The following is a 13135-nucleotide window of genomic DNA, read 5'->3' as shown; positions in this document are numbered from 1 at the left end:
GAAACGTATAGCCTTCATGTGTTACGTTATTGTATTAATAATAACTAAAGTAGCCTACCTAATTATGTTACATATTTATTTTGTATGAAAACTAGCGCGTTCGTTACTTATGGATTAAAAAGTAGGCCACCGTTGTATCAGTGCTGCGCGAGCTCTCTCTCTCACAAATACGGACGCGCGCACACACAGAGAGAGAAGATAATTGTAAAATGAAAAATTGACGGGCTAAGTTTAAATTTTGTTCTTGCTTGTTTTTTTTCTGTCAAAATATCAGAAAGTATTTTGTATTATCCATCCGTGTTTTTAAAATTCGTTAAATGACGGATGTTTTACTGTTAACACAGCCCATGTCGGATTCGTCTTATAGCCTAGGCTACTTGTTATTATTTTTAGAATGATTCGTTATGCTATTATTGGACTCCTGTCTATTCATTGTCAACTGTTTTCTATAAATATGTTTGTATTGGCTAACATTTATTCAGTTAATGAGTGTCCTGTTTAAAATGTGCAATGTTCAAACGCAAAGACAGCACATCACAAATAGAAGCCCTTTTCCCTGTGGTATTTTTTAGTATCATATTTGGATATTGGAATAATAAATAAAGTAGCCTATCTTAATTTTACACAATGTTCCTGTTTTTTGTGTGTTTTTTTTTTTTTTTACTGTTTTCTAAGGGTTTCTTAATTTTAGACAAGTTGGCCAGCACACATTACTGTATATGCAATGCAGTATAATGCATGTGTGTCGTATGTGACATATTTTGCACACAGGTAAAGGTGCCCAATATCAGTCATTTCTAAAGTAAAAAAAATAAAATAAAAATAAAAGTGTTTTGGAAAATAGCTCTTTATTTGATAATCATTAAAATTTGTTTTCTATACAGAGATATCGACATCGGCAAATATCGGTATCGGCCATAACAGCAATATTAATATCGGTTATCGGTATCGGCCTCAATTTTCACATCGGTGCATCACTAACAAATCTTATAAAAAATGAAGTATTTTGAGCTCTGAATGCATACAAATTAAACACGATGAGGCTGTTCATTCATTAAAACCATCATCTGTTGGCTAAATTAGAACTATTTAAAAAAAAAAAGACAGTTCTGCTTGGGGATTCTGGGACTCCATTCTAGACCCCATTGATTTCTTCTCCTTTTTCAGCAACTTTTGCAGTGTCAAAAGCTTAATATTCCTTTCTTAGACACAATGTGTGCTTGGTCCCGATTCCATGGTGATCCCTTTGGGACATCCACTGAGAATCCACTGAGACGTAAAGACAGAACAACCCCCCCACCCCCACACACTCCCAAAGTGAGGCATGTGACGATTCAACAAATGTATTAAACTGTGCCAAGTGTGAAAGTAAGTGTTATTTGGCCTGGCACTGGTATAGAAAATAGCTCCACAACTTACATTGTAGAGTACTGAATCAGGACTCTTAATGACACATAACTTGATGATATTTTTACCAGACAAGATCACATTCTCATAATATACTGGGATTTTACCTACTAGAGATCAATTTAGAGTGATTGTACTGTAAATACAGTTACATAGTATATCATTTTTTTAAGATATTTTTGCCTTCAAAGCTAAACTGTGTAATTTCTGCACCACAAGTGTCACCAGAAATGTGTGTCTTTATAATCTTTAATCAAAATGTAATAACTTGCTCCACTAAACCCTCTTATTTTTTCAGCCAACTGTCGTATATGTAGAGACCGCTTTTCACAATCCAATCAACTCCTGATGAGTAAATTTAAGGGTATTTTTGTTGCTTATCCTGTTTCACTTGGCGATATGTCATATTACGAAAGTTAAATAGGTGGTGAACATCATTTCAGAATGAATGCCGCCAAGTATCAAGTGCCCCAAAAAAATGGAAACGTTATTAGCTTAGTAACTATTAGAACTTTACTAGAGTGGAGGATCTTTGAATCAAACTAAGCACACACTTTTTTTGTGTTCCTTGCAGAGTGAAGAACGAGAAACCACAGAGAGGACTCCATACATTCCTGATTGGATGTGAGTTGACTTTGACCGTACCAAAGTGAAGATGAAGTTGCTATGGAAACTGCTGGTTCTGCAGTCATTCCTGGGGTGCCTTACAGGTAAAAGTATCTTATTAAGAACTTTTGATGCATGCATGGCAGCTCTTCTTTGTGAACTCTGTTTTCATATTCCTGTGTATATAGGGCAGGGGACTGTCTGAAAAGACGTCACGGAAATTGCTACCAACTCATATGCAATTTACATTTGCAGAGAATAGGCCTGATCTTTAAAAAAGAGCAAGTTACAAAGAAAATAGCTGTGTAGTTTAGTTAATAGGGGCCTTATTTATAAAGCGTGCGTACGCACAGATTTGATCTTAGAGGGTGCGTACGCTAAGATCCACGCCAACACTCATATTTATTAAAACAGTCTTTGACGTCACGTCAGGGTCTGAGCAGACATACACACTTTTCCTTGTGGCAGAAAGTCGTAGTACTGCAGTTATTTGGAAATCTAAGCACTTCTTGCCACTCACCATTTTCAAGTAAAGGATTTGGACGTTGACTGGTACTCTTTTATATGTAAATGACATTTATTAGGCAGCGTTTACAAAGCAGAGATAGGAAACCATTCAGCTGTGCACAGTTTCAAGATCACTTGCGATTTATAACTTTCACTTCTGGAAGAGAGGCGGTTCGTTCTCTAAATCACACCTACGCACATTTGAAAAATTATCGTAAGATCAAATGTTTTTATTTATATGTTTTTACTCATTTTATAAATGAGGACCTAAGAGAGGCTTGTTACAGTCAATAACAGGATATGGCGGATAGATCCGAGAGGAAGGGCTCTCGGCTGTTTGCTTGATAGTTTGGAATATAAATTAGGTGATCGGCTTGCAAGATAGGATACTAAGATGAAAAATATTCATTTGAATCTACTGATAGCTAAGAATGTGATATTTAATCAAGAAGAGGAAGAAATCCTAATCTTTATTATTTGGCAGACTGATATAATTTATAGCAGTCTGAAATTAAATTCTTTGGGACGCTACTGACCCAGAGGTGCTTTGTACTGAAGAATTGAAAATGACTTGTTACAAAAAGCCAATTATTGAGTGTTACTTTGTGAATAACAGAGCTAAAGAAGTGTGATAGTGAGCTCTTGTCTTCATTACAGTGATTCATTAAGACTGATTTGACTGACTGATTGATTGATTGATTGATTGATTGACAGTGTTGGGGAAGTTACTTTAAAAAGTAGTGTTTGCTCGTTACTCGTTACTTTTTAAAAAAGTAATCCGTTACTTTACTTAGTTACTCCGTTTGGAAAGTAACTTTTTACGTTACTCGTTACTTTTACGTTACTTTTATGTTGCTTGACTTTGGGCAGAACCCAATATCTGTTCCTAAATATGTAGACATAAAGTTATAAAATGGAGGACATAACAGGTAATTATTTTGTGCTCTTTATTATAAAAAATAGTATCAATTTCAAAAGAAAAAAAGTCCTTCTCATTTGCGCTGCTGTGTGCGGCAACTTTTATTCTCAGCCGGCTCTGCATCATGGGGTAGAGTGCGACACTCCGCGATGAGCCGCGTGCTCGCGCCACTTCTCTCCGCTCCGCTTCCCCTTTAAATTTCGGCAACAGCCAATAAAGCTTCCCTGCTCTCTAACACCGGTGCGAATCGCGTCTTGATAGCATAGGACAAAATTATATAGAAGACATAAGCTTAGTTTTCAGACATACGACTCACTCTATCAAGGGAGTAGGAGGAAAAAAAAGAGATTTTGAGAGAAAAAAAAATATTTTGTTTAAAAGTACACATATTCAAGCTTTCTATATATTTCTCAGGTCTGTGAGACAAGTAGCTTATGAGTTTCGGTTCATTTACAGTATGGAGAGGAGCTCCAGTTCACGCGCTGGTGCCGTCATGATTATTTTGCATGCCATATTTACTTATTTATTAAATTCAGGCAATTAATTGGTTGGTAAAACATTGATTAAAATTAAGATACAATTAATACAAAACGAAATTCGTTTTAAAGAAAGTCTTTCTACAAAAACAAACTTAATAAAGTGGTCTAAATCATGTCTGCCCACTCCATTTATCTCCCGATATATTGCACAAAATTATGATCTTACTCATGCTTTTCACTTTTCATATAATCAACATAGATTAAATTATTTATTTATTTATTTTATTTAAACATAAATATGAAACTAAATAGTTTTCTTTAATTTACTTCTTATTAAATTCAGGCAATTGGTTGATAAAACATTGATTAAAATTAAGATACAATTAATACAAAACAAAATTCACTTTAAATACAGGTTTTCTACAAAAACAAACTTAATAAAGTGGTCAAAATCATGTCTCCACACTCCATTTGTCTCCCGATTTATTGCGCAAATTTTTTATTTAATTTAATTTAAACATAAATATGAAACTAAATCGTTTTCTTCAGTTCTCAACAGTTCTCTTCTCTCAAGCGCGCAGCTGAGGCAGTGTCGCTGTCAAATATATCCATGGGAAAAGTAACGTTGCGCCGAATTGAAAAAGGAACTACGTTTCGTTACCAAATTTTTAGTAGTAGAGCGTTACACTACTTTTTACCCAAAAAAGTAGTTACGTAGTTACTTTGTAACGCGTTAAACACAAAACTGTTGATTGATTGATTGATTGATTGATAGTCTTTCATGTGCTTTACAATGTTAAGTTTTACAGTTTTTTGTTTTAAGTCTTAGTTTTTCTTTTAATGAAAATAAATATATTTTAAAATACAATATGAACTGTTGCAAAAACCTGAGATCCATTTTGCATTAGCATTTTGTTACGAAGATTAACTTGTGTTTTGTGAGGTGGATGATTTGAGGAAAATACTAGGGATATTGTTCCCTAATGACTTTTTAGTCAACAACTAATGCCATTGGAATCAATGATCCTTCCCACTCAAAGTCTTAAAAGAGAAAATTAGAGCTCTTGGGGAAGTAAAACTCACCCCCCTCATCTATCTCTAAAGTCTTTGTTGTTAATTAATGTACAAGGAGGGGAAATGGCGATATGCATGTATTCAAAACTCATATCATGAATTTATTTCATATTTCATTAAGGAACAATTAAGGTGGCTATTATCTGTAATCATACTTTCTTTACCTGAGGGCTCTTGTACATCAATCATAATCTGATTACGCAGCTCCATTTCTCATACTTAGAATTATCTGTGTGAAATGAACACTATTTACCTTCTTTGAAGCATTTAATAAAATAGTACTTTGCGAGATGATGTAGTGCTAATCATTTACCATAGTTTGCATTTAGGGAATATAAAAGAAAAGATCCACAGATGCCACAAATGATCAGTAATGTATATTTGAGCTGTTTCTCTTTCCCTTTAGTTTTGGTATTGCAAATGTGGCAGCCAAATTCCAGCACTTTTATTTTATTTTATTTTATTTTATTTTATTTTATTTTATTTTATTTTATTTTATTTTATTTTATTTTATTTTATTTTATTTTATTTTATTTTATTTTATTTTATTTTATTTTATTTTATTTTATTTTATTAAACCTGTTCAGTACTGTTCGAAAAGTATAAGGATGCTCATGAAGTTGATTGAGAGAATGTACTCAAAAGAGTGGTGACTTTGAAAAAGCTAAAATATAAAACAATTATGATCGGATTCGCATATTATTCTAATACATGGAAAAGGGTGTAACAGAGGGAGTTAGGTGTTTCTTGTAAATCAGTAGCGTATATGCATATGTATGACAGCATAGAATATGCAGTTGCAAGTAACTTTTCAGCTGCTGAAAGGAGCAGAATAAATTCCAAGAAAATTCTCTGAACTTCACCTTTAATGTTGTCAAAGTGTATTTGAAGACAGAAGTTCCCATTCAAAGGGAAATTTACTCACCTCATGTCTTTTCAAACCGCACTTCCTTTCTTCCACACCGGCCGCTATTTTACATGCAATTACAATGAATGTAAATGACATGAGGTTGAGTAAATAGTGACAGAGTCTTTGACAGAATTATTCCTTTAATCTGTTCACTCACATTATCTCCCAACACATGCCTGAATCGGAAAAGACACTGTGTTTGGTGGTACTTGACTTTCTTGCACTGAGGGATCTTTGTTCTTCCCTTGTATTTTCAGTTAGTGGTAGGTGGCACTGGTTGTTGTAGTGTTGTGCTCCCTTTTAACGCCGAACTGACAGGAAAGGTCGTGCAACCTGCCGAACAGCATAGACGAGGAAGGTTTGCCCCTGAAAAGACGAGGCTTGGCAGGGCGACTGCTCAGAATGCTGAGAGGGACTGCAATGATCTCCATCCCCTGCTAGGCATCTTCCTTTGTTCTCTCACAGCAGTGCGTAGTGACAGGGGCGAGCTGTCTGCTACACACACACACACACACACACACACACACACGTCACTCCACCCTGATCGCCCACCCAAGTTAGCATGTGATTACCTTACCGTCACACACACTTCAACCAAACCCACGCTGCATTCTAATTCCCTGTCTGTTTCTCTTGTTCTCATTGACTCAGGCCAGGTTTATTAGTTTAGATTTGAGTTTCATCAACATACTTTCATGATTCAAAGAACACTTCAAGCTACATGATTTCCTTTTTTGTCAGAGGAGATGACCAAAAAATGAAAATTCATTTTCTCATTCATTCATTCATTCAATCATTCATTCATTCATTCATTCATTCATTCATTCATTCATTCATTCATCTACTCACCCTCACGTCGTTCCAAACCTGTATGATGACTTTCTTTTTTTGTCCAAACAATGAAGATCAAATAGGGACCAATGTTCTTTCAAGCATTCTTAAAATATCTTCTTTTGTGTTCTGCAGAGGAAAGTCATACAGGTTTATAATGACATGAGTAAATAATGACAGAATTGTAATGCTTTTTAGTACACTAAAAAAATATTTTTGCCTCTTGTTTAGTTTAAAAAATTACAATTTTGCCACAACTTAATTTCATTGTGTTCAATTGACCTTATATATTTAAAAAGGAAGTGTTGGGGCTACATGAATAATTTTTGTTGACAAAACCCCCAGCATGTTCTTTGTTCCCAACACTTAAATATAAAATATAAATAAAAAGGATTTCTAGCCTACGAAAGTGATCTGATTTCCGCACAAAAATGTAGCGCAATAACAAAAATATATAGCTAACAATAGAAATCCAGATAAATTGTGATGACCTAACTAAACTGGTTTAATGAAAATGAGTTCTTCAATTAAATTAAGCAAGGGTAATGAATTCATTTATTTATTTATTTTGTGCATAATGGTAATTTTATTTCAGGGAATCTGTATACTTCTGTTCATTTTTGCCTGCAATTCAATGGAAAAATTGGCTACACATTTCTTTTATTAATTGGAACTTTTTTATTGGAAAAAAAATCTGATTTAGAAATGATAAATCTAGCATCAGAGCAAAAACATGATGCAACACTTGAGGTAAAAACAAAAAAAGCTCAAAAGAATGACTTAAAATGAATCTTGACATGAGATGCATTCTACTCTGTATTCCCACATTACTTTTTTCATCACTCATCAGTATAAACGGTATAGCAAAACCTTCAGGGTTTGACACATTTATACTATCATCTTGCACGGCCTTAATTCTCCTATTCTGTGCCATTTGATTTATCCACCTGAGACACCATCTGAAAAGAAAGAAAGTGACATTGTTGCATTCCACTGAGGTAAATCAAAACAGAAAATGATGCAATGAAAGGAAATTGGAGAAAGCATAGGTGAATGTAGCTAAATCGTAATTTGTTTTAACATTTGAACTGGTGAGTGAACTTAGCAGGCCTGAGATGTTTGTTTCAAGCTGTCAGTGCCTAAGTTGAAGCGTGTGTGTGTGGAAGTTTAATGCTTGAGACTTATAAACAAACCACTTGACATTTTCCCTTACCAGCTGAGCTGTTTAATTTGCCCACCTTTTTCATCTTTGATTACAAATTTCTTCCAGTCAGTGAAGTGCTCTTTACCATCAGCTGCTAAGAAGAATTTTTGCAAGCAAAAAGGATTCAGTTCCACATAGCCATTTTATGTTTCAATTCAGAAAGAATATTTCGTACTTGAAACTAAATTTAAATGATTTAATAATTTTTTTAAAGGATAGATCACCAAAAAATGTATATTCTGTCAAAATGTACTCACCCTCATGTCGTTCCAAACCTGTACGGCTTGTTTTGTTTTTCTAAGGTGCACAAAAGAAGATATATATTATTATTTTTTTGCAGTCTTTATTATACTGTAAAAACGGAAGGGGACTGGGGCTATCAAACTCTTAAATTGACAAAAAGAAATGCACCACAAAAGAAGTTCAACTTTACACTTACATTCAAATTCTTCTGAAACTTTGTGAGAAGCACATTGAAATTAAAGTTGTTTTTCCACTGTAAACTGCCCTCTGCATCTTTTAAATGTCATTCACTCATTCACGCCTGTTCAAACTCATTGGTACATTAGGCCAAAAATAAGCCAGAATATTCTTTTAATTTACTGTGAGGCTATCATAAAATCCTCTCCCTCTATTTTCTGTCTTTTTTTGCAGAGTGTTTGACAGACTGTCATTGGATGTTTGCTTCAATTGTAGGCATAAAATACTAGAGGAACATCTCCTTTTCTGATTAATTTGGGGCTTAGATCGTTTCAATATAGCAATCAGCTCAGACACAGTCTTTGTTTCTATGCTTTTATTTTGTATGTCTGGTTTATATAGACCACTCACAGGTGAAAAGCCAGACAGCGGGACCCAGAAACCCGTCATTTGGTGACCAAGTTATTCATGGCTTGTAAAGGCGAGGCCCAGTGGGGATTCTGTAAACAGCATTTTCACAAAACAATTTTTGCTTTCCGTGAGGTGTTATGATCTAAGAAGCACTGTCTCCCCGACCCACCGCTGGCACGGTGCATACAAATGCTAATAGAACACCAAATGACTCGCCTCCACGACTCTCTATATTGAAAAACTATGCAATCACATTGTGTGATCTTTTTCTTCAAAGCTGTTGTGTGCGGTTGTAGAGCGTGCGTATAGCCTATCTCGAGTGTTTGTCTTTCTACTAGCAAGAAATAGTGTAGTCATTGAGCCCTGTATCGTATGTTATCACATTTCACTCAACATATTCCACACGCCTCTGTGCTTGTGAATATGATTTGGAAATATGAATCTTAATTGGTTTACGTGTGTGTGGATGGGTATGAGTGTGTCCGGGAGTGTGCGTGCGTGCGCTACCTGACTCTATTCCAGGTGGAATAGATGTTTGGTTTTCATGTGTGGTGAGGATTTGTAGCTTATCCGTTGTCCTCATTAGTATCATAGACAATGGCACTCCTATTATATTACATAGTACAGACCAGAATTCCAAATTTCTGCTCAAATACATTTTTTTTTTTTTTTTTTTGGTGAGGTTGTGGACATGACCTTTCAAATGTGGCCCATATCAGACACCGGTCTGAACAGGCAACAATGTGACCAGCATGCATAAAGCGCTCCTACCATGGAATGTTCATCATAACATCATCCACAAATTCCATATAATCATTTCATATTTTGTATCATGTAATGTTTTGTTTCAGGGTGATTCAACAATTATGATGTTACGGTTAAAGTCAAAGTAAATTCAAACCTGACTACGCACACCGAAGTCACATTACAAAAAATCCGATACATAATTGTTTTGAACGTGGTCCAAATTGGATTAAAATTTGTATTTTGTCAACGTCACATGTGTGGGGGTAAAAATCAGATTTGGTCTACATTTAGCTATGGTCTAAACATAGCCTTTTTTTTAACATTGTCTATCATTTGTGATTGTGAATCACATGTTTTGATGAATTGAGTTCACATGTATTGATGAAACTATGAGTAACCACTGTACTGACACCAGTAATTTGTTCTAGTGATTTTGTCTGTGACACTTTAGGTTTTTATGCATCAGAGGTTTGATTGCCCATGCCCAGATTAGTGGGTTGAGTCCACATGATTGAATAAGCTTTATTGATCTTCAAAGATCATAGACAATGAGAGTTGTGTGAGAACTAATAAATCCTGTTTCAAATTGATGTGAGAGTAATTTGAGGTGCCATAGCTTTGTCCAGCGGGACAGAAACCATAGGCTACATGTTGGTTGGTTGGTTGGTTGGTTGGTTAGTTAGACTAGATCTGGTTTGCTTTCATGTGATTTATTGATTTAGTTAGATCCAGTGCTATTTTCAAAATAGTGTAGCTTTCTTTTCAAGCTACTTTTTCTAGCTGGTTAGCGCGACAAACACTACATTTCTCTTTTTATGTCACATTGTTTGTGCGTTAACTGAGGAAAAATCTAAAATACTTTGATGTAAAAAATGTTTTATGTCTTGTAGCGTCAGATTCAGTTTAGTGAATTAGTTCATTTAGGCAGTTTATATAAATCAGTTAGTTGAAAATGATTGAATCAATAATTCACAGAAGTTCCTGGGTTGCATCTTACTTTATTTTCTAAAATATTTATTAAAATTATAATAAAAATAGTTAAATCATAGTTTTTGAACTAGATAAATGCTGTTAGTTATACAATAAAAAAATTAATAAAAAAAATTCAATATAATTGAATTCATATAATTTTTTGTCTTCGCTAACTTGTAGTTTGAGGTGTTTTTTTCTTCTTTTTTTATACAGTTTTACATCTGCAATAATTAACTATAATTAAAATAACTAATTCACTGAAGTTCCTGGGTTGGGTTTCCATAATTGTGTGGCATAAATGAGTTAAATTACTGTTTAAAAAAAAATTGAGGTAACACTTAAATCACACATTTGATCTCAATAAATTAAATATTCAATTTGAAAATCTTTATTTATATGCATTCTATAATTTGTTAAGAACAAAATGATCTGACAAGTCAATGGAAACCAAAATGATCAACACACTGAGGGCTAGATTTAAAATCATATACTAAAAACCAATGTAAAAAACTGAAGTTACAGGCTGATCCAACTTGCATGAAGTTCATCACAGCAACTCATAATGTAAGTCAGTAGTGTGTATGGTCCCCACGTGCCTCTATGCACTCGCGACAACATCTGGGCATGCTCCTGATGAGATGGCGGATGGTGTCCTGGGGGATCTCCTCGCAGACCTGGATCAAGGCATCAGCAAGCTCCTGGACAGTCTTTGGTGCTGCTTTTGGATGCCCTGGATGTCCCAGAGGTTCTCAATTGGATTCAGGTCTGGGTAACCTGAGGGCCAGTCAATGGCATCAATGCCTTCGTCATCTAAAAACTGTCTACACTAGCCACATGAGGCCGGGCATTATCTGGCACCAGGAGGAACCCAGGGCTCACTGCACCAGCATAAGATCTGACAATGGCTCTAAGGATTTCATCCTGGTACCTAACAGCAGCTAGCACATGGAGCTCTGTGCGACCCTCCAAGGATATTCCTCCCCAGACCATTACTGACCCTTCGCCAAACCGGTCATGCTAGATGATGTTGCACGCAGCATAACATTCCCCACGGCATCTCCAGGCTCTTTCACGTCTGTCACATGTGCTTAGTGTGAACCTGCTCTCATCCGTGAAGAGAATGGGGCGCCAATGGCGGACTTAACAATTCTGGTGTTCTCTGGCAAATGCCAATCGAGCTGCACGGTACTGAGCGGTGAGCACAGGTCCCACTAGAGGACGTCGGGCACTCATACCACCCTCATGAAGTCTGTTTCTGACAGTTTGGTCAGAAACTTGCACACCAGTAGCCTGCTGGAGGTCATTTTGTAAGTTTCTGGCAGTGCTCCTCCTGTTCCTCCTCGCACAAAGGAGCAGATACCGGTCCTGCTGCTGGGTTGTTGCACTTCTACGTCCCTGTCTCCCTGTATCTCCTCTATGCTCTTGAAACAGTACTGGGAGACGCACCAAACCTTCTTGCGACGGCACGTATGGATGTGCCATCCTGGAGGAGCAGGACTGGCCTAACAAAACTAAAGACAAATCAGTCAGGAAGAATAAGGACAGAATAATTATCTATGGCCACCACCTGCAAAATCATTCCCTTTTTGGGGGTTGTCTTGCTGTTGCCTCTCCAGTACACCTGTTGTCACTTTCATTTACACCAAAGCAGGTGTAAATGAAAAAAAAAGATTCAGAATGTACTTATACTTCCTAATTAAACAGATTGATATCCCTGAAGTTTAATTGACTTGGTGTAATGCTGTGTTGATTAAGTGTTCCTTTAAGTGTTCCCACTTTGTGCAGTGTAGATATGTTCTGATTGTAAATATGTGTGTGTGTGTATATATATATATATATATATATATATACACACAATATATACGGACTGCTATATATATGTTGCTTTAAATAGCTTTAGTGTACCTAGCTTCTTATTTTAGTTTGTCCTGAATTTAAGGTTATTTTTCATCAATAACTTCATCTGCGAATAATTTTGCACATTGGAAGTGGGTAACAAATGGACTGTCCACTCACCAAAATGATTAGACAGAGAAAGAGTGAAACAGTGATAATGATAGAGAAAGAAAGGAGAGGGTGAACCAAATCAAAGGTGTCAGCATGGCATGAGAATTCTATGCAAATCAATCCCAACATTTGGCCCCATGCAAATCCCTTGTCACCCCTGAAACAAATTGAAGTCATCAAACAGACTCCTGTGCCAAGCTCCTCTGTACTGAAAATATGCTTGTCACTCATCCAAAAATCCCAGCTCATGTTTTTATGTTTCCTGTGATTTCTTATTGTGGCTCTTTGTCATATTTTGAAGGCAAGTTTACACAGCTGTCTGTTGTGAGAGATTCTGTTGTGGAATCTGTGTGGTTGTGTTTGCTGATTTGCTTTACGTATTTGTTGCTGTTTCTTTGAGCCTCTGGCTGGGAGACACTGCTTTCATGCAGATCAGAGGGCCACTTTCTCCAGACATGTTTCTGTGTCTCATGGGAGGGCCAATAGACTTTGCCTCGGGCAAGTGTTGCTCGCAGGCAGAGACCTGGAACTTCGAAAAGATATCCCGACAGAGGAGAAGAAGGGGTTGTAGATTAAAAAGAGGGCAAAGAAGAGCACTTTGTCATCCACTTGGAAGATGGGATGTTTGTTATTTCTGGTAT

General features: G+C 36.1%; 1 protein-coding gene across 4 annotated transcripts in view; it reads left to right on the top strand.

The window, feature by feature from the left end:
• cntn4 (contactin 4) overlaps nucleotides 1-13135 on the top strand; it is a 160581-nt gene that overhangs the window by 18317 nt on the left and 129129 nt on the right. For all 4 annotated transcript variants that reach the window (XM_082190171.1, XM_082190169.1, XM_082190168.1 and 1 more), the window contains exon 2: nucleotides 1982-2117. In XM_082190171.1, coding sequence (XP_082046297.1) covers nucleotides 2063-2117 — 55 coding nt within the window. In that variant the 5' untranslated portion in view covers nucleotides 1982-2062. The remainder of the gene's footprint in view (nucleotides 1-1981; nucleotides 2118-13135) is intronic.

The sequence above is a fragment of the Leuciscus leuciscus genome (genome assembly GCF_965113295.1).
Source record: "Leuciscus leuciscus genome assembly, chromosome: 14".
In the NCBI taxonomy this organism is placed as follows: Eukaryota; Metazoa; Chordata; class Actinopteri; order Cypriniformes; family Leuciscidae; genus Leuciscus; species Leuciscus leuciscus.
Note: the sequence above shows the minus strand (reverse complement) of the source record. Positions and strands in the feature narration are given on the sequence as shown.